Genomic DNA, 23,328 nt, shown 5'->3' with positions numbered 1-23,328 from the left:
TATTACTGAGCTTTCCAAAGCTCACTCTGTTACTCATATTTTCAGGCTAAAAGAACTGTACCAATGCACCTATCGACTTCAGTAAGGGAGTTCTTCTGATGCTATTTGCATAGTACGGTACATGTGATTAGGGGGCATGTAATTGTATTTTGTTTTATATAAAAGTCTGAAAATCTGTTTTATTTTTTAATAGTGACAAATGAATTTATGAGTTTACAAGTTTTAAGAAAAGTTTTAAATTTTCCGCTATTTTTATAGTGGGTCGCTCCGGTGGCCCTAATGTGACACTCCAGATCGGATCGAATTACCTGCATCGGTCTGAGGGGGTTACATTTAGTGGTCATACAAAAACAATATCAGACAGAATCGTTATCGCTATATAACAGACATTGTTACGATAACATATTACTATTTAAATCCTTGGTAGAAACTAATGACATCGAAACGAAGAGTCAAATCTTAATACAAATTCACAAACACCCAACAAAGAGAGAGACATAGCACTAAACTTGGATTATATCTGCAGCGAAGATTAAAACACTGGTTTACAAGTAGGGATGGTCATGGGTTAAATTGAGTTAGACTTTTATCTACTTAAAGTTAATCAGAGTATAACATCCTTCTATCTGTTACTCAATCCGAGTTTAGGTAAATTTCATCCGACCCGATTATTAAGATAAAATCTTGCACTCCACCTGACAAATATATATATATAATTCACATATTTATTAGATAAAATAGGAAGCCAATTGAAAAAATATAGATAAAGAGGATTTATAACAATTTTTCCTAAATATACAAAGTTTACCCTTAGCTTGAATCAAAATTTTAAAAAATAACTCAATCCTATAAAATCAAGAGGAATCTAAACTTATCAGGTTTGAACCAAATGTTCATCCCTATTTATAAGGTGTAGTTTAGCACAGCAATTTGACCCTCCATCAAAATTTCTGATTTAATACGATCTAGCAAGCACATCTTGATGGATGGTAGCTTGGAAATGTATAAACTTAGCGATTTCATTGCATGATTAGTCAAAGATTCAGTTAAATAGACAACTGCAATTGAACCATAATTGTTGCATTTACGGGATTTTAAAATTGATTTTAGATTATTTTTTTTAATTTAACGGGAATGTAAAGAGATCGTAAAAAGATGAGAAAAAAAGCATATGTCCTGATTCAAATAAAACTGTTTCCCTTACTAGTTTAACGTTAATGCTTGACTTAAATACATTAATAATTTTAATATTTAACTCGTTTCTAATCTATTAAACGACTATTCCGAATCGAATTTTCCACAAGTCCATTATGAAACAACCCTCCCAATCTAATTTGTTTCATTCGCAAACGTCGTAGTTCAAACTCCTAGCCTTGTTTAAGGAATCTAGTGTTTCATTCCACTAGATCAATTGATTATCCGCATGTCATCTTTTTATTGATGACACACGACACATCTTAAAAAAATCATATAATCAAAAGTTGTTAAAAATAAACGTAAATTTGATTTTTATTTATTTATTTTATCGGCTTCCGTAGGGGGAAGCACATGTAGAATCAATTAAGAATGAAAATGTTAAAATCTTTAACAAAAATTTCACATGTCTACTAGTTTACTCAACAAAGAAATCAAAATCAGAAAGCCGTAAATCTGCAAGGACTCAAATTTCTAATAGATCATACAGAGCAAACACGATTCCCCGTAAATTCGCAAGCTACGAATACACGAGTTAGCTTAGCCACTTCCGGATTTAAGTGTGTTACTCAACCTACAATGAGCAAAAATAAATTCATGGAGTTGAGAAAAGAAAAGTGAAAATTCATCTCAGATGTTTTCTACTTGTGCTAATTCTAAGAATCATCAATCGTAAGTGGCTAAAACAATGTCCAAGAAGTGAACAGAATCAAATAAAACATTGGCAGAGTAGGCAGTCATGTACAAGTGTCCTTGCCTTCATTATGACATGCTACCGTTCATAAAGATGAACTATTCAATGTGCATAAACAATTAACTTACCATTCTGCTACAGAAAATTATGAATTTGCAAGGAGAGGATGGGATTTACTTTGAAAAGAAAATTAACACTTTGAAGTTGTTATCCATAAATGCATGTGATGAATCTCATCATAGCATGGGTGGCATTATATATGTAACTATCGAATTTGGCCAATCTAATTCAAGAAAAACATGTGATCCAAAACCTACCAGTCCAAGCCTTCGAAAAGGCCTTCCCCTTTAGTCGCCGAAGTTTTAAAAATAGCCCATTGGCGGTTTTTTATCTTGTGCAACTCCAAAGCCTCTGTCACCGCAGCAGCATCAACTGCACCTGGAAGATCCTGTATGCTCCAATAAATGTGACATTAACTACAAGAAAATTTCATAAATAAAAAATAACCAAAGATTTTTACAATATTTGGTCACCAAATGAAAAGGTTATTCCTCTTTTCTCACTAAAATTTTTGAGGATGTATTTGGGAGGAACTTCAATTTGAAATAATGGATTTGGATTGCATATTAACCACTAATTTGAGCAATAGAACTCATGAAGTTCATATTCATGATTAATGTATACATGATGTATTCATTCTCAATGTGTACGGTAAACAAAATCCAAGTTAACTCTCTAATATGATGACCATAACCAGCTTTTGCTCAATATCACACATAAGAAAAGCAAAAAGAATGAGTTCTAACACAGCTCCAAGAAGAAGAAAAATAGAACCAACCTGTTTATTTGCGAAAATAAGAACTACTGCTCCTCTTAGCTCCTCCTCCTGCAAAGATTCACACAAACTATAACAAAAGAAGCATGAAAACATATAAATCAAGCATTAAAAAGTAAAAAAAATATTGGAAGCACCAAGCAGTAGTTCATAATAGATGTATAAGCTAATCTTGATTGATAGTGAAAGGGGGAAAAGGTATACTTGATGACCTGTGAAGTGTGAAGTGTGAAGTGTGAAGCATGGACATGGATAACGAATACAGTTGCAACATGACACGGTAATTATTAAAATTCTAGGACACGGCAGGGCAAAAATACATCAATTAAAATCTGCAAAATGAATTTTATTTTTACATTTCATATCAAAGTTCTTTTTAATTAAAGTATTTTAATGAATAATTTTATTATTATCAGCTAATTTTAAATTTTTTATTCCTTGAAAAATAATTAATATTTTAAATTTTAATTAATCTTTTTATTTTGGGGCTAAAATAAAATATTGAAAGTTTGGGTTTTTTCAACCTTTTAGCCCAAGCCCAACTTCTAATTAAAATACCACTAAAAAGGGGTCCTACTTTTTCATTTCCTCTTTCTTCCTGCCTTCTTTTTATCTTTCTTCCTCCTTTTTCTTTCTTCGGTCGCTGCATCTGCTTCACCTTATTCACTATAATTTCATGCAATCTATGTTGCTCCCTGAAATAGATCGCCAAACTAGTTTCTTATGTCCAATTTTCCCCCTATTCCAACTAATATAGTACGTATTCCGGCTTGTCGCGGCATGCCTGTGTCGGACATCTGTACAAGCAGGGTTCACGAATGTCCATGCTTCTCAGTTCATATATTTTTCGTGGGAAACGAATGACTAGTAGAAAAAGTAATCTTCTAAATCTGTCTTCATAGAAATAAATAAAATACATTAAAGGAAGAGAAATACAGCAAGACCATAAAACCCTGAAATAACATTTAAAAATTGAAGATAATCATAAGGAAATGACCTTCAAGGGGGAGCAGCAGAAAGGCAACAGAAAGATTTCACAGCATGGAATATCTTATGGACGGCACTAGTTACACCAGTAAAATACAGAAATATGAGCAAATATATCTTGGTGAATTTACCTCCAAGATAGCATGAAATTCTTCTTTAGCTATCACCAGCCTATCTGTGTCACTTGAATCAACAACATAGATTATGGCCTGAGTATTTGGAAAGTAGCATCTCCAATATGGCCTGCAGAGCAAAAGAAAATTGGAACCTTGGTTGGTGATCTATTTCAGGGAGCAACATGTTATCAAGTGCATCCAGATAAATAATATATAATTCATAAAATAAAACTTGATTAGAATGAGCAAATGATACATAAATCATACACTAAAACCTGAATTTTTTTGCCTGGCATGAATACACTGTGCGATGGAAAACTTATTTTATTTTATTTCTTTTTTTTTTATAGAAATTGGAGGTCTCATTAAAAACTCCCTTCGTATTCGTTCACATACTAAGAAGTATGTTAACGAACATTGGAAGGAAGAAAAGAATACCTCATAGTTTATTATTAATAATACCCAATACAAAAGACAACACGGAAAATCCTCCTATGGTCATTACAACAAACACCTTAAACTCATATATCCTCGTTCTAAGCCACAGTCGAATCACCTTAATTCTAATTACACCTCCAACAATTGGATTAAAAACAACGCAAAAGAACATAATACAAAGGAAAAGCAACACCTGCAATCATTTAAACTAAATCAAAGCCACAATTGGAGAGACGAGATCTAATGAGATTCGTCTTCTTCATGAGCCCAAGAGTTTGGTTTGAATGAAGGCTCTATCTCGTGCACCATGATATTGAAAGAGTTGTCACCAACCTTCAATTCCAACGTCGCATCAATTCTCGCATCAACCTTTGTGAGGACTTGAATTTTTGCCCGATCAAAGGATGATGGTGACTGACAGCTTTCGTTGATTGCTAGTAAATAACCCCACTTATCAGCAATGTTCTTGAAAGTATCCCAAGTCCATGCGTGAAAAGGAACACCCTCGCAAACTAACCATACTCGACGACACTCCATTACCAAACTCTCAGACCAAGCTTCGACTCTGGAGAACCACATTGCGAGAGTCTCTGATTTATCGTTCTTCACACTTCTCAATGAAGCAGAGTCTTCGAAAATCATTAAAACCGCATTTCCTGCAGCTCTCATTAAGGAGAAGCCAATGAGGCTCTTCGCATGCATTTGTCTAGCGAGATGACCGATTTTGATAAAGTCCTTGCACCACCCCACTAGACAATTGCTCATCACTTAAATTTTTTCTTCATCCATAACGCCTTCAACTTCATAATGATTCTTCCTCGAATCACCTTCCATCCCGGACTTGCGGTGAACAACTGTCGAGGACTTTCTCCAATAGAAATGTCGAGGTTTGAATTTAGCGAAAGAAACACCAATTTTGTTGTCGTCGTTATGAGAACCTTTCATTTTTGATATCGCTCTCCTTGCTTCTTCGATTGTTGCGAAGCGGATGAAACCAAAGCGAACTCCTTTTGAATTTCTTTTATTTGGAATAAAAGTATCAAGAACCCGACCGTGGGAGCAAAATAAAGATCCAAACCACTTCCAATGGATCTTCTCTGGTAAATTTTCAACAAATAACGTGTAGCATCCATACTTGTCATTACTGCACCCCTTTATAGTGGACTCCTTGGTTCGCTCGTGAACACCATCTACTGCAGATTTTTCATCGCAACACCCAGCTTTACCAGGCACATGAATACTAGGAGATGCTACAGAAGCTGAATTTGGCATTGGCAGTACTGGAGGAACAAGATCACATCCATACTTGTCTAAAGCATCAGAAACTGTAACTATTCCTCTTTTAACAACAAGATTCTTCCTTGTCATCTCAATGTGCAGAAGGGACTTCAACTTAGCATCAAAAACAATTTTCTGAAGGGCATCCATGGCAGCAACTGCAAATTCTGCATTTGAGAAGAGAGCGAAACCCTTAGGCTTTTCTCCCTTATAGCTCACTTGCGAAGCTCCAAAACCTGGAAGCCATCTTAGTAGATTCTGCAACTCTCTCTCTTTGACATCTTCAGGCAGACCCATAATGAAGATCGTACGAACCTCGTCGTGATGAGAAGGGTGAGATGGCGGAGAAGGCGCGACTGTAGAGGGCGGAGAAGCTTGGACCGGAGGCCTCTGCTGGAGAAAAATTCCAGCACCCAGCATGTGATTATTATCTGTTAAAGTTAAAATCACAGTGATTTGACGAAACTTCCTTGACGCGCGCCCAGTGGTGGTGAATGCTGTGACTGCCGGCGAAGAAGAGAAGGGTGGAGGTGATGAAGAGAGTCCAACAGGTAGAACTTGAACCTGAGGAAAGATGAAACTAAGTAGTTGTCCTTCAACCAAACCCTCAGAGATGGTTTAGATGGGGAGAACAACTTGACAGAACCATGGCTTGTTATGTTTTTGTCAAACCGGTCGAAGACTGATTCACAGAGATTGGCAACGAGTCTGGACGCTCGTATAGATGGGATTTATTCAAGAGTGTACGGCGAGCCTAGTGGTAAGCAGGTGTATTGGCAACGGACGGTGGCGTAAATCGGTGAAAACCGGCGTTTAGATCTATGCCGATTGACCGACTTTCTCGTAAATCTAATCTCGAAAATGGAATCAGAGTGAGGAGACGAACTTATTGAGGAGAAACGGCGGCGAACGGATGACAGAGTGTGGCGAAGGACGGCAGGCGACGGACAGCGGTCGGTGATGATTAACGTCGGCGGACGGCGATGGAAAAGATGAAATGATGGATGAAAATAAAAGCACCTTGAACCATGAGAGAAGCAGGAGCTTCTCACTAGGTTTGAAATTATTTCACAAATTATAGACAGTGGAACAGCCCGGAATAGCACTCTCAATTAAATCACAAGTCCTAATTACAAGTGGTGGTGTAAAGTGAGGAAACCATGACATCATATTAAAATGACATGACAGACACTAAGTAGGTTTGTTTGATACCAAAAGAATGAAACAAAAGGCATTTTCAAGAACATTTAAATGTTAATATACAATAGCCTTAAAACATAGGGTCAGAGTGTACAGTGAAAACAGTTTTAGACAGTCTCTCAAATGTATAGAAGGAGAGGCTAAGATGGTTTATTGTTAGTTGTGGCATTTTGAAGATGTTTATTATCCTAGCCGATCTTTAGCAAAAATGAGTTCAATAGCAGTAAAAGTAAATAAATGTTATAACTATATCCAATCACAAATTTACTACATCTGATCTGGTTCAAGTAGCTGGATATGTATAAACAGTACAACTAAAGTATCAAAATGATTCTTTCTTTATGCATCAAACATTAATCAGAATAAGTCGCAATGAAATGGATATAACCATATTAGACATACACCGTATCTTTTCTGTAATTAACACAACACATTGTTTATTGTACAACTTTGAAGAGAAACAATATTAGCTCTATTAAATGGTCTAAGTAGCCAATGGCCTATTGTAGATGCACAAAGGCACAACTTTACATAGAGGTTTAGGGCACCAAATATCTCACGAAAGAGTTGCCCGTAAAAAGTAAGTTAAATAAATAATAAAGAATTACAAAAATAGAAAGCGAAGAAAAATTATGTTTGGAAAAGTTTACCTGATACTTGTCTGTCCACCTGCATCAGTAAATGATAAAGATGTCATCAGGACAAATAGTTGGCATTACCTATGTTTGACTAATAAAACTAAATAACCCAGAATGAAAAAAAAAAAACTTTCAAAACAATGTATTCAATTTAAGCCTAATACTAAGACCAATGGCTTCGAATAACAGCAAAATTGCATCAGAAAAGAAGGTTGCAGAAATTCAGTTTGAACTGGCAAGCAAAGTTAAGCTTCTATTGTTTCTTGTTTCTCCAATAGGTGTGGCAGATGTCTCTAAATAAGTGAAAGTTCTATTTCACCCAGCTTCAAAAAAGTTCCTCTGACGAAAAAGAGCACTTAGTTCTGTAAACTTGCTTCAAGTTGTTACTTACTATGATGGTTCTCACAAGAGATACTTATAATAGATGAATAAAGACATAGGAGAGCAGTAAAAGAATCATGTGAATTGAGGGTAAAAGGCCAGTTAATCAAGACTTAGAGTACCATAAGTGAGAATTACTTCATTAAAGTCTTTGATATAAGAAATAGAAGGTTTAAAATCTCAACATATTAACTGTTTCTTCTTACTGAAATTTCTGTAAGCTACAGAGGTTGTGTGCGCTCTAATATGATTCTAATATCAATACATCCTGTGATTTAGTTTTCCATATCTTCAACCATAAAACAATCAATCGACAGGAATATATAATCAAAATCCCAGGACATTTCTAAATGTTAAGATATAGATCAAGGAATACTGGTCCGCATACCTAAATCCCAAACTTGGAATTTGATGTTATTGTACTGCACCGTTTCCACATTAAATCCAATTGCTGCACCATAAAGAACACAACAAATTAAACATCAATTCTTAAATATTGAAGAAGACTTTGATCCGCTGATTTGAAAATAACAACGGATCAAATTCCAACTTCCCCTCAACATATCAAAATGCTCAATGATCCCCCAAAAAACAAAACAAAGAAATGAAAAAAATGAATAAGGACTAACTCGGTATCGTGGAGACAACTTCACCCATCTGGAGCCGATCTGCAACCAAAACCCTCAGTATTAACAAAAAAATTGGAAATACCCATTTCATATTCCCGAAATGAAAAAATGGGCATCTCTTAAAACAGTAAAAAAAAAGAAGAAACGAGAAGTAATACAGAGAATGGTGGTTTTGCCGGCATTGTCGAGGCCGAGAACAAGTATACGAGCCTCCTTGTTTCCAAAGAGTGAAGAGAACAATTTTGTAAACATTAGACCCATCTGGTTAAATATAGCACAAAATTACTCTCTCAGTGCATGAATTTTGGATCAGATCTCCAAAGCGGCACCCCTTTCGATTTCCTCCCTATACAAAAGGAGAGGGCTTGCTTGCCGGAGGAGTTGAGACTTCGAGAAGGGTAAAATTGTGAATTCCAAAAAATAGAGGGGTGAGAAATGCAAAGTGTTTTTCTTTTTATTTTTTCCGAAGAGTTTCTTAACGAAGGCGACATTAAAATAAACTTGTTTACTTTTTGGTTTAAAGGCTTGATTGTCCTTTAAAATATTTTTTTTATTTTGTAAAACATAATTTTTTTCATAATATTTTTTGTCATAAACATTATTAAAAATAATTTTACATATATAATTAGTTTTATTAAAAAGATAAAATATCTATAATGATAATGAATGTTAATAATATTATCATAAATTAAACACATAATTCGACATTTTCTTATAATCATTAATACAAGAAATTAGTCACGTAAGAACTAACAAAGATCATACAAAAGAAATTTTAAAAAAACTTAATAAAATAAGAATAAAAGATATATACGAAAAGATTTCGCATCTGTAAACAAATCACAAAATGAGATCAAGCTACTGAAAAATCACCTGACAAATCATAGATCAGAGTCAAGCGATGTGAGAAAATTATTCACGAACACAAATCGCGTATCCAATTGAGGATCCAAAGCATGAAATATCATCATGATAATAAATAAGTGTCGTCTTGATTAGTCATGACGATGTCAAATCCAATCATGAGAAAAAAATTAACGAAAACAACGACCAAACGGACGAAAATATGCTAAAAGATAAAGAGAAATGTGTCACAAAGACATCAAAAAAAGTATTATAAAGGCAAAGTTACTAAAACTGAAAAGCAAAAAAAAAAGAAAAAATAAGTGTTATATAAGAAAGAAAACGAGAGAAAAAATATTGACGACGATGATCAATATTAAAATTAGTATTGTCGTTTATCAACTAAAGATAAAGAAAAAGATAAACGACATTTAGGATTTCTTAAAACTTTTAGTAGTCAGTGATGATAAAATTTCACATAAAATTTTAAATTTTAAAATTTAAATTTTATATAATAAAAATAATGTGATATTATATTATGATGATATTAAAGTTCAACGTTAATTTTTAAAGGTATAGAAAATAAGATGTCAACAAAAACAAAACAAAAAAACATTGATATATAATCGCAAAAATATTAGATTGAGAAAAACTCAAAAACCGACTTGTACCCTTTTTTTCTTTTGCGTGGAGAATAAATAATCATAATCAACAATATTTGGTCAAGTGGAAACCAAGTAAATAATTAATATATCAAAAGAAAATTAATCCGACCTTAGCTCAGTTGGTAGAGCGGAGGACTGTAGTTGGTTTTCCTCGGTTAATCTTTAGGTCGTTGGTTTGAATCCGGCAGGTTGGATTTTTTTTTCTGCATTTAATCAAATTATATTATTATCATTAAGAGAGTTAAATAAAGTAGGCTTCTTAATATTTTAGAAGTTGCACTCTCAAGAGTATTGGATTTGGCGGTCACGGTAAAAAAATATTTTGAGTGAGAAGTCTATGGAAAAAATTGAGTTTATGAGTATTCTTTTTTATTTTAATTTTAAAAGGTTAGTTATATTTATTTAAGTTTTTGTTTGAATATAAATGTAATTATAGTTTTAAAATGATGTGATCGAATTTACACCAAACTATTATTCATGAATCTTATTTTTAATTTTAATTTTTAATTTCTAAGATATAATTGATACGACAAGATAACATAAATTTAAATTTCTCTGCAATAAAACCCAATTTATTATTAATATATTAACTTAAATAATAAAAATTTATAATTGACTTAACAATCCTGCATAAACTAAAATTAAGTCGTCTTGCTGTATCGATTGCTTTTAAAATATTATTTTTGAAGTCCAAAATAATATTGATGAACAACAACTTAGTGTAGACACAAAGCATTAGTCTTAAATATATTTATTTAGTGTAGACAAGGCTCCAATAAAAAAATTTGAATGTTCTTAATATTTCAATATTTTTGAGTATATACTTTTTAATTTCTTTCAAATAAGTTGAGATATATAATTGAGTATATATTTTAGTATATTTCCAACTATACCTCTTATGTGTTATGCAATTGTCGAATAACGTATGAGTGATTTTGTGCGGTGACAGTTTGGGTTCGCACAATCTACTTTTGAACCATCTAATGACTCAGACAAATTACATAAAATCGACATATGAGAGAAGACCGATGTTAATTAAGAGAAAAAGTGCATCAATTAGTTAGTGTTGTTGGACAAGTTACTATATATGTTGAGAAAATCTTTTTATATATCTCCAGAACTTCATACCAAGATATGAACATCAGAAAATTAAAATAAAGAAGTCTCATAAAGGACTCGCACATTAATTACCCCACATATCATAATGTGAACGGTAAAATCTCACATAACATTCACTTCCGAAATCGTTTTCATGGAATTTAAGCATTCAGTATGGCCTTTGACCAATATAATTCCCAGGAGGATCATAGTTGCAAGTCATGAAAATGCCCCTCCCCCCATCACACACCACTTCGGCGCACCCAATTCTCTTGGTTTTACCCCACACGATCTGCGTATAATGCCCGCATGACTGCCCTCCGGCTCACGAATTCGATCGGTAATTATACCATTTCTTCTCCGAAACCGAAGCCACCGCCGCCTGAGACGGCGTCCACCCGTTGCCGCTACCCCAAAAGATATTCTCCCCATAGGGTCCATTCGAGTGCCTCAAAGCACAGTCTTTCTTCCTTTGGTTAGCGTACTTCTGAGCGTAACGCGCCAGCCTCGAATCCCACACCAATGGCCGCATTCTAATGGCGGCACGAGCTTCATTTTGAGGATCCATAAACTGATTCACCAGCCTCAGATAATTCGCTGCCTGAGCCGTCGATAAAAACAAAAGGAAAACGATGGTTGTGCTGCCATATCAGGCTCTCTTTCGAGCTATTTCCATTGCTGAATGAGGGCCAATGCACACGGCAAAGATTTTTCACAACGTATTATATAAACATGGAATTTATTTTTGTTTATTGATTTGTTAATGGTAGTTAGATAAAGAAGGTAGAAAAGTTTGGAGTATGGGGTGGCAAGCATGTTCGGTTATGATTGCTGCATTTTGTTTTGGTTGGTGGGACAAAGTTTTTTTCAGACCCTAAATTCTTGCTTTCATAATCTCCATTTTTTAAGGGTTGGCACCTGTTTTCTCGGGGCTCTTCATTCTCATGAGTCCACGCCCCCGTTTTGAGATAAGACGATATGCAAAACGACACTATATGATGTCGTTGCAAAACGTTCCGTAATTTATTCTTTGTTATTTGAATGAAAAATCAGGATTGATGAGAAAACAATAGTTAATCCTAGTTATAAGACAACTAACGTCAGACTTATGAAGATGATAGTTGTCAAACTCTAATAGTTTATGTGAGATTATTAGATGTCCAATTATGATAATCATAAGATTATCGTTATCTAAGAATTATGTGACTATGAATAAACAGTGAATAGAGATGTGATTATCGAGAGACGTCTCTCAAAAACATCTTTGAAAGGATAACACTATGGATGAAAACATATTACTAATTAAATTTTAAATAAAATATATGTCATTAAACTAAATAAGTTCACTTTCGGAATATAATGTTAGAATAGAAAAGTTACAAGGTTCGTCACGCTGTTTTAAAATTGTATTTGATATATATAATAATACAATATTCAGGCCATATTTCTCTAATCTTCATTCAACCAATCAAATTGCAATACGTCGTAGGAATGTATAGTGCTAAAGCTAAAATATATTGAATATTTAATAAAGTGATTATGTACACCAAGTTATAAAAGGATGGAATTTTGCCAATTAAGTCCATCTGACTTTATACATATATAAATATAAATTAATAATATTTTAGGTGTTTTTATAACATTTTTTATAAGTTATTCTGATATTATCAAGTCTGAGAAACTTTTGTATCACTATCCACCGGTTAGTCTATAAATAAGCTTCTAATATATTCTTAAATGCCATTGTAATTTCTTTTTCAAGCAAAGGATATTGTTACACTTGAGCTGTCACGTCTCTTGATCCATGAACGTATTTTTAAAACTATCCTTTGATATTTTCATATTTTATAATCTAACGATCCAGAATCATGTCGGTCACATATTTGTATTACTTTATAAGAACTTAAACTAAATCATTCCACGATTTTGTGTGTTTGACTTAGTTGGTTATACCACGTAACACCGGATATCATCAAAATATCTTGAAAATAGTGTATTAAATAATTTCTCATTCATGCCCTGTTATTTTTTTATAGAACATAGTAAGAGATAGTTGATGAAAATGCAATACAAAAGAGACAAAGAAAACAACATGGATCAGTACGAAACAAAATAATCAACAAAATAGTAATTGTCATATACCCAGACATGATTTATCAAAGTAAATCTTATCTATATATGATTTCTAGCCAAATATACATTGTTAAGTAAACCCTATCATGAACTAATTCAAATATGAAATTGAAGTTTAATTTTTTTTCAACCAAAAAACATTAAACCATAATTCAATTTATCATATTTAGTAGGAAAATTGCATTTTCAGTTAATCATTAATATATTCTATTAATTGACTAATTTAAATCTAGAGTCGTATTATGAAGGCGATTTTCTAATCCATTTATTTCATTTACAATATCAAGATTCAAACTTCTGACATTATTTAAAATATCTAATATATCATTGTATTAGATCAACTGATTATTAACGACCACGCATCATATATTGAATTTTACGAAGAAATAACATTTAATTTAATGGTAGCCACCTAATCTATCTCCCCAAATTAACAGAGAAGAAGAGCCATTTATATCATATCCCCAACCCGACCCGACCCGAACTTGATCGAGTTTCGGGTTTCTCCGTCGAGTTCGGATCATACTGTCATCCCTAATTAAACATGTTTAATGGCTCCATATCACCAGATTTAAAGGAGGAGAGGAATCTAGATATATATAAGAAACAAATTAAAATATATTGCAAATTTTAGTACATATTAAATAGTTTATTGAATTTATGTCAGGAACGAATCAGACACCCACTGAATTTAGAAATGAAAAAAGTCAATTTTTATTAAATATTCAATAATTTATTAAATATATAAATAAAATTTATATAAACTTCTACAAAACTTTTTATCACGATATCTATAATTTTTATTAAATAAATTTCTAAAATTATTTTTTTACATAAAACATATTTTTTCACTTCCACAACAAATATGACAGATTCTCTACTATATATAATTATTTTGCTACGAATAATTCAACTTTAGCTGTTTTTTTTTAATAAAAATGCTCTCCATGCCTTTACAAAAAACAGTACAGGAGGTGCATATGCTCCGTTAATTAAGGTGAAAGTTCAATTACTCCGGCGATCCCGGCTCCCTTAAAAGTAACTAATATCGATTGACTTTTACGTAACTACGAGAAAACATTCTCAGATATAGAGAAGTTAGAATCTTTTGATATGAACTCTGACAGACTCATTATGTTAGTAAATAATAGTATAATGGACGTTATCCCAAGGTTAAAAGTTAAAACAACCTTTCAAATATCGTATACCCCAAGAAGTGAAAAAATAGAACTTGTTTGTGTTGCTCTCTTCAACGATTAAACTTTTTAGAAGAAAGACTATTCATTTTATAAAAATAGGAAAGGGGTAAAATTATCGAGAACTATTCACTCCAACCACCTCTTAGATGTGGATAACTCATTCACCAAATTTACTCCCACAAATTGTATTACTCACAATACTCCATAAATGCAAATAAGTAGAAAACTTTAAATGTGAGAAAGAACAAACATCGAAATTAGTGACTTAAGTACTAGTGAACACATCTGGAACTACTACGTAGCGGAATGAGCAATTTTTCTTCTGACAAATGAGTGAATCTAAAACTTATTAAAATATGAGTAAACTCACAACACGCGATTAATTTATTCGTCAAATGATTCTACAACCGATCAATAGATTTAGGTAATATACATCTTGATGCTGATAAGTATTTACGAAAACAATTCAATTTTTTTCATAGGAGATAACTAATTCTTTATACTTATATAAGTGATTTAAAAATTATCTCGACAATTCTTGATTAAAAACATATTGTTTCATACCCATGTTATCATCGCCATATTATAAGTATCGAATGATAGGCACCATATATAATGGTGTTAATTTTGCCTTGTTTCAAGAGTAATACAACGCAGAAATTATTCAAGATTAATAAACGTAGACCAAAGAATAGATACAGGAATGAAATGGATTCATGAATAAGCCAAGGAAAATGATCGCTGTAAATCTTATAGATTAATGATTTTTTCTATAAATTTTATAAATTCTATTAATCTGTTTTTTATCCTTTAAAATTTTATAAATTCAATTCCCCGTCCATGCAAACGACTCATGCGCAGGGCCACAATCAGTAACGAATGGAACGATCTCTTTAATATAATATAATCATATACATCTGTTAAGCCAGGTTTTACACCATAAAATATGAACAATAAAATAATAATAATAGTACCAAAACTGGATCAAAAGCATGCAAGTGCCATGCATTATTAATTACCATCAGCTTTTACATACATGTCTTTAAAGACAAAACATATATGCATACATCCTCTAGTACCACTATCGTTATTGCATTTACCTGTCCATGGTAATGAGAAACCATTTTCGTGAAAAATATATAAGATTATAAAACCTGTTGAAACTCACATCAAATCCCAACCCTAATTTCATGGCTCTCCCTCTCCTTGAGAACATAATTCAGCCCAGGTTGTGGTCTACATTTGACCCTCGAAACGACTGTGTCGCGGTACTACAAGAATTCCATTACAGCAGAACCAAATGCATGGCATTATTAGACATTTAGACTAACCGGTAGATGACCAAAAACTGCATTAACTGGATGTCTTACTTTTGTTTTTCCCCACATGCAGTCTCGCCGTTGCTTCAGGATTGGTTTCATTTTACATTTATAGCAGCAGCCATGCTCCTCAACTTCTGAGATATTTCGGAAAATGGAGGTCTCTCTGCAGCATCAGAGGCCCAACACTTTTCCATCAACGCCTTCCATTCAGGATCGCACCATGACGGTATTTTTGGCCGTAACGTGTTGTTTACAATTCCCCCTGTATATTAAAAGAAAAATATAGATGTGTATATATATTTGCATATTGGGAGTTTGCAGTAAGAATACCATTATCAAGACAAGTTCACATCTAAAACTATAAAAACAGATTTAAGTCCAAAAACATGAACCCGTTCAATTATGATTGGTTCATACTTATAGTTTTAACGTCGTTTAGTTAAGAGGATAATATGTGTTATGTATTCAAAAGTCAGGCGTTCAAATTCCAAGTATGAACCCCTGTAATTCAAAAAATGTTAGGTACCTAATTGCACCAAGAAAATAATAGTTGGGTGCCTAATTGCACCCAAAAAAAGTTATCTAATTGCACCATTAAGAAAAAGTTAGGTACCACATTCCACATAAATGCCAAATTTAGGTACCACATTCCACATAAATGCCAAATTTAGGTACCAAAAGCTATATTTACCCAAAACAAAAGTAAGAACAAAAGTTTCCTTAGAAAGTAGTTGCTTATTGATCATTGGGAAGTTCCTCCATGAACAGTCAGCGACTATACTAAAATTTTAACATGTGAAGCACACTCTGATAATGCCAGGAGCATCAAACTTACAAAAAGAAAAAGACCCGACAATTTCAATGAGGCCACTGCTTTCACAAATCAATGGAGGATCAGAATAAAGGCTTTATTAGGGTGTATCATTGTTTAGAGTTACTTATAGGAAAAAAGCTTGCAGTTTAAATGTTGATTATCATAAAGTTTCAAGAACTTTGCCATGTTTGGATATTGAAAGTATTTTCTTTCCCTACCCGGTTTCTCCTCTGGTACTGCACGAGCAGGTAATTGAAAAACAGTAGTAAAATAAATAAATAGAAAAGAGCAGAAGTTCAACATGACAATAAACTATTAGTTTCAAGGTTCAAAAGCAGTAAGTCAAATGAATAGCATCAATTATACAAAAGAATAAGCCGAAGCAAACAATATTGAAGAACAGAACAAGGTTGAGATTTCAAGCTTAAGGCTTTCTGAGAATGGAGAATTTGTAATCAAAAGGTGAAGATTCGTAACCACTTTCCTTGAACAACAAATTTCCACTCACTCCTTTTCATCCTTCATACCAAGCAAAGCCCAAGTCTAAAGGCAAAAAGAAAGCAAGGAAAGCTCAGAATCGAAAAGGGATTTCCTAACAAGGAATCTCTTCTATTCCCCTACAACCACCCCATCCCTTTTCATCCTTCATACCAAGCAAAGCCTAAGTCTAAAGGCAAAAAGAAAGCAAGGAAAGCTCAGAATCGAAAAGGGATTTCCTAACAAGGAATCTCTTCTATTCCCCTACAACCACCCCATCCCTTGGTGTCCCTAAACACTCCCCTTAAATTCTATGCTTGTTCGGATGCAGAGAGTGCAATTATGAATGTTCTCCATGCATAGAAGAAATGAAGCTCGTGAATATAATTAAAACTACCAAAAATTCTGATAGTATGAAAGGACAAAACAACCCTGAATAAAAATAGTTCAGGTCATTTCTACTTGTCACAAATACAAGCATTTCTATTATGACCCTTACAACTTACAAGTTAAGAAACAATCACAACATCCAATCTTTTTCCAGAAAAGACAACTTTACCCCAAAGCATGCATTGTTTAAGTGCCCTATCCTCACAGGAACTCATGTTTTAGTTGGAGATTCCAAATGTGCAAAAAAAAGTTGCAAAATGTTTCTTTTTCCCCCAAACATGAATTAAGAATCTCCAAATATCTTTTCCACTAATTTTCCTTCTTTTTTTCCAACTACTGATTGAAGGTTGTTAAACAAAATCAAATTGTAGATAAAAGATCGATCAAAAGAAAAGCTAGTCAGCAATGATGACTGTCAGGTTGATAAAAATTAATCACATCTACAGTGTTTGGCATGATTATGACTGTCAGGCATAGATCCACATCAACAAATGAATGTTCAATTTTCCATAGCTTCTTCCATATACCAAATGCATATACTGATGGAAATGTCTAATATATGCATCGAAAGTTTTGCCAGTGTAAAGTGAAGAGTTGAAGTAACAAAGATATTGTGCAAAATGTATGGAAGACTTGTAGCAAATCACTCGCAACATATACATACTATTTATGACACTTACCAATTATAGAAGCACAATGCATATCTGCATAAGGCTCTTCACCAGTGAGTAACTCCCACATAACAATGCCAAAAGAGTAGATATCAATCTGAAGCACATAACAATGAAAAATAGTGTCCTAAGAAGCTGCGAACTGATGTTGGAAACAACTGTATCCATCCACATGTTTTCTATGGTCAGTGTAAAATATTATTACCTTTTCAGATACCATGTTGCTTTTACCACTCAAAAGCTCAGGTGCCATCCAGGGTAGAGTTCCACGAACACCTCCCGAAACTAAAGTATGTTGTCTGACCTTTGACAAGCCCAAATCACCAATCTAAAAGTGTATGCATGTAATGCATTAGTTGCAACTCTGTTGATCATTGAAAGAAAACTAATACTAGAGTGCTTTCAAGAAAATTTATGAAAGAATCAATTGAAGACCAAGCTAATAAGAGCTAATGCTGAAGAAACAATATCAACAAGAAACTCTTACCAAGCTTCCACAGTTAAAGAAATCACAGCAAGCTGACAAAACATTCGAAAGTAACTTGGGAAGAAGAGAAAAATTTGTTGTCCTCCCACCCCTCCAAAAAGAAGTGAGGGAAATAACACAAATTGAAATCTAACTTAAAGGCTGAGGTCCAGAAACAATTTATAAGACTACCTTGCACACTGGACGCTGTGGATCTCTCATATTTACCAAAAGATTTTCACATTTCAAATCAAAATGCACAATGTTCTTTCCATGCAAATATTCCATTCCAAATGCAGCATCCATGGCTATGATGAGTCTCTTACGACGATCAATGGTCCTGCTCAATAATACTATCACGTCACACATTATTTACGAAAATAATACATTCTGGCTTGTTTAGTCTACTATGAAACAAAAAGGGCGCATGATATGGAAAACTACAACAATTCTAGAACAACTTCAGAGAAGATGCTCAAAAGGCAACCTGATTGCATAGCCTATTAACATGGTTACCTATCCTTCTTCTGTAAAAACTGCTTCAAGGATCCATTAACCATGAACTCTGTAACAGTAGCTAATGATCCATCAGGGCCATCGCGAACTATTCCATAGAAAGAAACAACATTTGGATGATGTAATGAACTCAATATCAGAGCTTCTTTCCAGAAATCTGCAATCTACAGAATCATAAAAATAGATATTGCTATCAATCGATTTATAAGAAGAATAAAAATATTATATATATTAGAGCTCTTGAAAGAAAATCCATCAGAGGTCCTTACTAACCCAACAATTGGACCACGTGTACAAAATATAAAAGGAAAATAGCAAAATACTGATCTACCAAAAACATATAGATGGACAATCATATATATGGCAACAAGGAACTCCTACTTCAGTAATAACCAAATCTCATGAACTTTTGATAATGTCATAGTAGAAATGGAAATTTCCAACATTCAATTCACCAGCTGAATTACATCCTTATAATCATAACATTTATAAGAAAAAAAAAACCCTTTTCCGTTTTCATTTCGCTAAAGATCAAAGGTAAGTAAGCCATTAAATTCCTTGAGTGCAGACATAAAAAAGAAGAAGAAACAAACATAAGCTACACACACATATATATAATGCTGTAAAGCCCTTTCTTCAAGCTATACAAGCACCATCTTTGCTCATTGTCAATGGTGGAAAATAAATAAAAAGCAAAGCATGAATTATCTATAAAACACATCAGGTGAATCATTTGTCATTCTTTTAACTATCAAGAAGCCTCAAATTACAAGCTACCAAAGCTATGAAAGGAAAATTGATAACAGTTATTACCAATCGTTCTCTTTCAGAAGGCTTCCCTGCAAAACAGCTGGCTTTAATTCTCTTGATTGCTACATCAGAACCTTTCCATTTGCCATGATAAACTGCCCCATATGTTCCAGAGCCTAATTGTCGGATCTCCTCTAGATCATCGTTCTTTATTGTCTTAAGGTTAAAATGCAAATACCATCAGAAACACAACAGTAACAAAAATGTCTAAACAAAGTAAAAAATAAAAAATCAATGATCTTAAGAAATAATGGAGGAAGAAATTAAAGTTAATATGATGAAAAAGAAAAAGGCAACAATGACCTGTAAGCCTCGCGCAATAGCTTCAGCCTCAGCCCTTGTAGGCTCAATTTTGGACTGGGATATGTTATCATTATCAGAATCCAGTTCCACCTCACCATGGGCATTCTGCAGACCAAACAGAAATTAGAAGATACAAATAAAAAATTGTGAGATTGTTATATGTGAAACTTTTCTTAAATCTCACCACTGAATCGGATTCATTTGCAGATGCTTCTCCTTGAACTGCATCACGCTTCAGGGAGGTACCATCTTCAACTTTGGCTTTCACTTCTTCAACCTCTTCTAAAGCTGCTTTTTTAACTGATGCAACAAACTGAGGTATGAAACTCAAATGGTTTACAGATAGCTTTGAATTTTCAGCAGCACTAGGATCTTTTCCACCAGGTTTTGCTTGCTCACCGCCCTTTTCAACAAGTTTTTTTCCACTTGAAATGCTAGTATCAACAGATGCTGTTTCAGATTCATTTTCAATAATTTTGTTTTGCTCAGCGCAGCTCATACTTGGAATGTCAAAATTTTCCATCTTCACTGCATGACTTGCTTCTTTATCTACCATGGCTACAATTTTCTCCTCAGTCAATGCCCCAATGGCATCAGAATGATCTCGTGATCTAGGCTTGTTACTGGAAACCGAGTTATAGGGAATTAAAGTCGAAGGTAGATCCGGACACTGAATAGGTTCTGTGGTAATGGCAACATTTAGCATGTCTTGTTGGCATTGAACTGGTTGCATTGTGACAGATTGTGGAGTTTCTAGATCATGAGAATCAATGTTCTCCTTAAGAGGATGGGCGTAAGCATTGTCTGGAACAGCGGTCCCATTAAAACCTGGCATCTTTTGTGAAGACTCAACCCAAGGATTTTGATTATCTGTTGCAACACAAAGCGTTGAACTACCTTCCACCAGACCTTTCAAATGTGCCGAGTTAAATGCACCATTTATTTGTTCCGCTAAGCCAGATGCTTCGTAAGCAGTAGCACCATGAGTTGGGTTCTGAACATTTCTCCACAAGGACTGTGCATGTACATGTCCATGTGGCGCTTGGTATATATTATCTCCTCCATAAGGGTAAGGATAATTCCCATAGCGAACTCCGTGTTCTTCAGGAGAAATTTGCAGATGGGGTGAAGGAACCACAACTTGATCGTGAAATGCTTCGTTTCCCAATTCAGATCCACATTGGTGATGAACATAATTTGAGGGCAGATGATGGCCATCAGCTATACTAGCATGCCCGAGAGGTAAATTCATGCCAGCACTATCTAGAAAATAGTGGTCATTAAACCTTCTAGCTACAGGTACATGACTTCTCACTTCCTCAACACAAGGGTTCAATTGGTTCTGCAAGACCCGTCCTCTTTCATTACTGTGTGTTTCACCATAAACAGAACCGGAATCAGTCTGACCTTTGGGATAAAAGCCGTGCTGAGATTTTCCATCTGCATTCAGCATAAAAGCTTCATGGTTTGGGGGGCATTCTGCACACAGATTATTAACCTGAGGACCACCATTTCCCATGTTGGGATGTTCCAAATGCGGCGATTGATTTCTGCTGAAAGTGGCTCTGTAGTGCTCACAGATGTGGTTTCCCTCATAAACACCATGTCCATGAAGTATGTTACCAGGAAAACCACCTACCTTATTACCAGGTATAGCTCCAGTTGGCATCCATACTCCATTATCTGAAAACTGTGGTTGGTGTTCATATTGATGATGATGACTCAATTGCTGCCTCACATATTCCTCAGGCAATCTATCCAGGCATTTGTCTGTTGATTCTGGAAATGGTACTCGGTAACGAGTTGAAGATGGTGAAGGCGGAAAATCTGATAGCATTCTAGGATCATGGTGCCCATGGTGCCTAGGAGAATAATAAGCAGGACTCCATGTACCTTCCATTTCATTGTACCTCTGAGGAACTGGTGGCAGTAGTTGCCCAGATCCCATCTGAGGAATATTAAGATGATGCAAATTACATGGCGGCATCAACATCTCACCGTTCCTCTGGCTATGAAGGCCAGCATCAACACTCATACTGTTAAAGAATTGTTCTACTAAACGAATATCATCTGAAACTGGGGCCATCACAGGAGAGTCACACTTGTTATAATCAGAGTCATCATTTAAACTGTTCAATGCATCCACATACCTCCTCTCACTTTCTCTCTCATCCCCATCAACATAGTGTGATGAACCATCTCTGTCAGGATGAGAAAACAAAAAAATTCTAAGCCTGGTGAATCCATCACCAGCGCCCAGCTTCTCATACTCCTCCATCATGTTAGTAACATCATCATCATTCACAACTGACACCAAAGCATCAAGATCCTCATCTGGCTGCTGATATTTCAAAACTACTGCCCCATCGTAAAGCTCCCTCATCTTAATCATCAAATCCTCATAACTAATATCTCTAGGCAGGCTTACAATTCGCGTTTCACCACCAACATACCTCAATTTCCCATCTTGTGGTCGAGGCAAAATGCTACCGAGGAAGCTACATAAGAATTTTAGACGCGGGGTTTCATCATTCGAACCAGGGACAGAGGAAGCCAAGGCAGATACCGTGGTTGATGAAGGCGAATCCATCAAATACACAGCTTGATTATTATGCTGCTGTTGATGATCATCTATTCCCTTGTTACACATGGGAAGGTTTTCACTTTTCAGCTCACACCATGTAAAACAGAATCGAAACTCTACTCAATTTGTAAACCAAATATCCAAGTCACAAATTGAGCACCAGGAACAGATTGATTCCTCTCTCTGGAAACACAAAAAAAATACCACAGATCGTCAAAAAATCAATCAAATTCTCAACACACAAAAATCCTAAGAAGAAAAAAACTAAATTGAATCGAAATGGGCAAACAAAAAACCAACCAATCAACCAACTTCTTCTCCAGCAGCTCAAACGGACCCCAGAAATGCTTCAAAATTTAGCAGTGTCCAGATTCATTAAAAGGAACCCAAATCAGCTTTAAACAGAAAGAGACTAAATCCAAAACTAAAGAACGAGTACCTGAAAATCGGGGATTGCAAAAAGAGTTAAAAAAATCATCATTCTGCTTGATGGGGTGAAGCTGTTTCTTTATTAAATGAAGAATGGCGAGAATATGGGTCAATCTAAAGAGAGACCAAAAAAGCAAGTAGAGAAAAATAGGAGAAATTGAAGGTAGAAGAGGAAGAAGGGGAAGAGGAGCAGCATAGGCCATAGGCAAATGGGAAAT

The 23,328-nt window shown here is 34.5% G+C and overlaps 2 protein-coding genes, 1 non-coding gene and 1 pseudogene across 7 annotated transcripts; 1 reads left to right on the top strand and 3 right to left on the bottom strand.

The window, feature by feature from the left end:
* Positions 1-1,539: 1,539 nt before the first annotated feature.
* LOC120207798 (ADP-ribosylation factor 1-like) lies at positions 1,540-8,827 on the bottom strand. The gene is made up of 8 exons (XM_039207217.1): positions 8,549-8,827; positions 8,391-8,429; positions 8,150-8,212; positions 7,393-7,411; positions 3,842-3,953; positions 2,727-2,774; positions 2,206-2,336; positions 1,540-1,768 (listed from the first exon to the last, which is right to left on the bottom strand). Exons 1-8 carry the CDS (start codon positions 8,649-8,651, stop codon positions 1,735-1,737), a joined length of 549 nt encoding a protein of 182 aa, XP_039063148.1. The 5' UTR covers positions 8,652-8,827; the 3' UTR covers positions 1,540-1,734.
* Positions 8,828-10,002: 1,175 nt separating this feature from the next.
* TRNAY-GUA lies at positions 10,003-10,092 on the top strand. Its single transcript is given in 2 exon segments — positions 10,003-10,039; positions 10,057-10,092. It is a non-coding gene; the product is annotated as a tRNA-Tyr (tRNA).
* Positions 10,093-11,140: 1,048 nt separating this feature from the next.
* LOC120207792 lies at positions 11,141-11,672 on the bottom strand (annotated as a pseudogene).
* A 3,638-nt stretch (positions 11,673-15,310) lies between these two features.
* LOC120207797 lies at positions 15,311-23,328 on the bottom strand. Of its 5 annotated transcripts, XM_039207213.1 has the most exons (10): positions 23,121-23,328; positions 22,982-23,028; positions 20,282-22,864; positions 20,098-20,202; positions 19,798-19,950; positions 18,985-19,148; positions 18,661-18,808; positions 18,208-18,330; positions 18,012-18,099; positions 15,311-15,912 (listed from the first exon to the last, which is right to left on the bottom strand). In XM_039207213.1, the coding sequence occupies exons 3-10, from the start codon at positions 22,745-22,747 to the stop codon at positions 15,746-15,748; spliced, it is 3,414 nt and encodes a 1,137-aa protein (XP_039063144.1). In that variant the 5' UTR covers positions 22,748-22,864; positions 22,982-23,028; positions 23,121-23,328; the 3' UTR covers positions 15,311-15,745. The 5 variants fall into 5 exon arrangements, with proteins under 5 accessions (XP_039063144.1, XP_039063146.1, XP_039063145.1 ...); XM_039207215.1 differs by lacking the exons at positions 22,982-23,028; positions 23,121-23,328 and having other exon boundaries at positions 15,311-15,599; positions 15,699-15,912; positions 20,282-22,902; XM_039207214.1 differs by lacking the exons at positions 22,982-23,028; positions 23,121-23,328 and having other exon boundaries at positions 20,282-22,786; positions 22,839-22,894.

The sequence above is a fragment of the Hibiscus syriacus genome, unplaced genomic scaffold (genome assembly GCF_006381635.1).
Source record: "Hibiscus syriacus cultivar Baekdansim isolate YM2019G1 unplaced genomic scaffold, ASM638163v2 tig00015407_pilon, whole genome shotgun sequence".
Lineage (NCBI taxonomy): Eukaryota > Viridiplantae > Streptophyta > Magnoliopsida > Malvales > Malvaceae > Hibiscus > Hibiscus syriacus.
Note: the sequence above shows the minus strand (reverse complement) of the source record. Positions and strands in the feature narration are given on the sequence as shown.

What these genes read in the sequence shown, in the direction of transcription:
- LOC120207798 (XM_039207217.1), bottom strand. Translation starts at nt 8,651, where the DNA reads ATGGGTCTAATGTTTACAAAATTGTTCTCTTCACTCTTTGGAAACAAG. An exon ending in AGTTGTCTCCACGATACCGA is followed by an intron (nt 8,213 to 8,390) that starts GTTAGTCCTTAT and finishes TTTATGGTGCAG; the next exon opens with CAATTGGATTTAATGTGGAA. An exon ending in AATTTCATGCTATCTTGGAG is followed by an intron (nt 2,775 to 3,841) that starts GTAAATTCACCA and finishes GAATCTTTGCAG; the next exon opens with GAGGAGGAGCTAAGAGGAGC.
- LOC120207797 (XM_039207213.1), bottom strand. Translation starts at nt 22,747, where the DNA reads ATGTGTAACAAGGGAATAGATGATCATCAACAGCAGCATAATAATCAA. An exon ending in TTTTTACAGAAGAAGGATAG is followed by an intron (nt 18,809 to 18,984) that starts GTAACCATGTTA and finishes ATTATTGAGCAG; the next exon opens with GACCATTGATCGTCGTAAGA. An exon ending in CACAGCGTCCAGTGTGCAAG is followed by an intron (nt 18,331 to 18,660) that starts GTAGTCTTATAA and finishes ATACACTTTTAG; the next exon opens with ATTGGTGATTTGGGCTTGTC.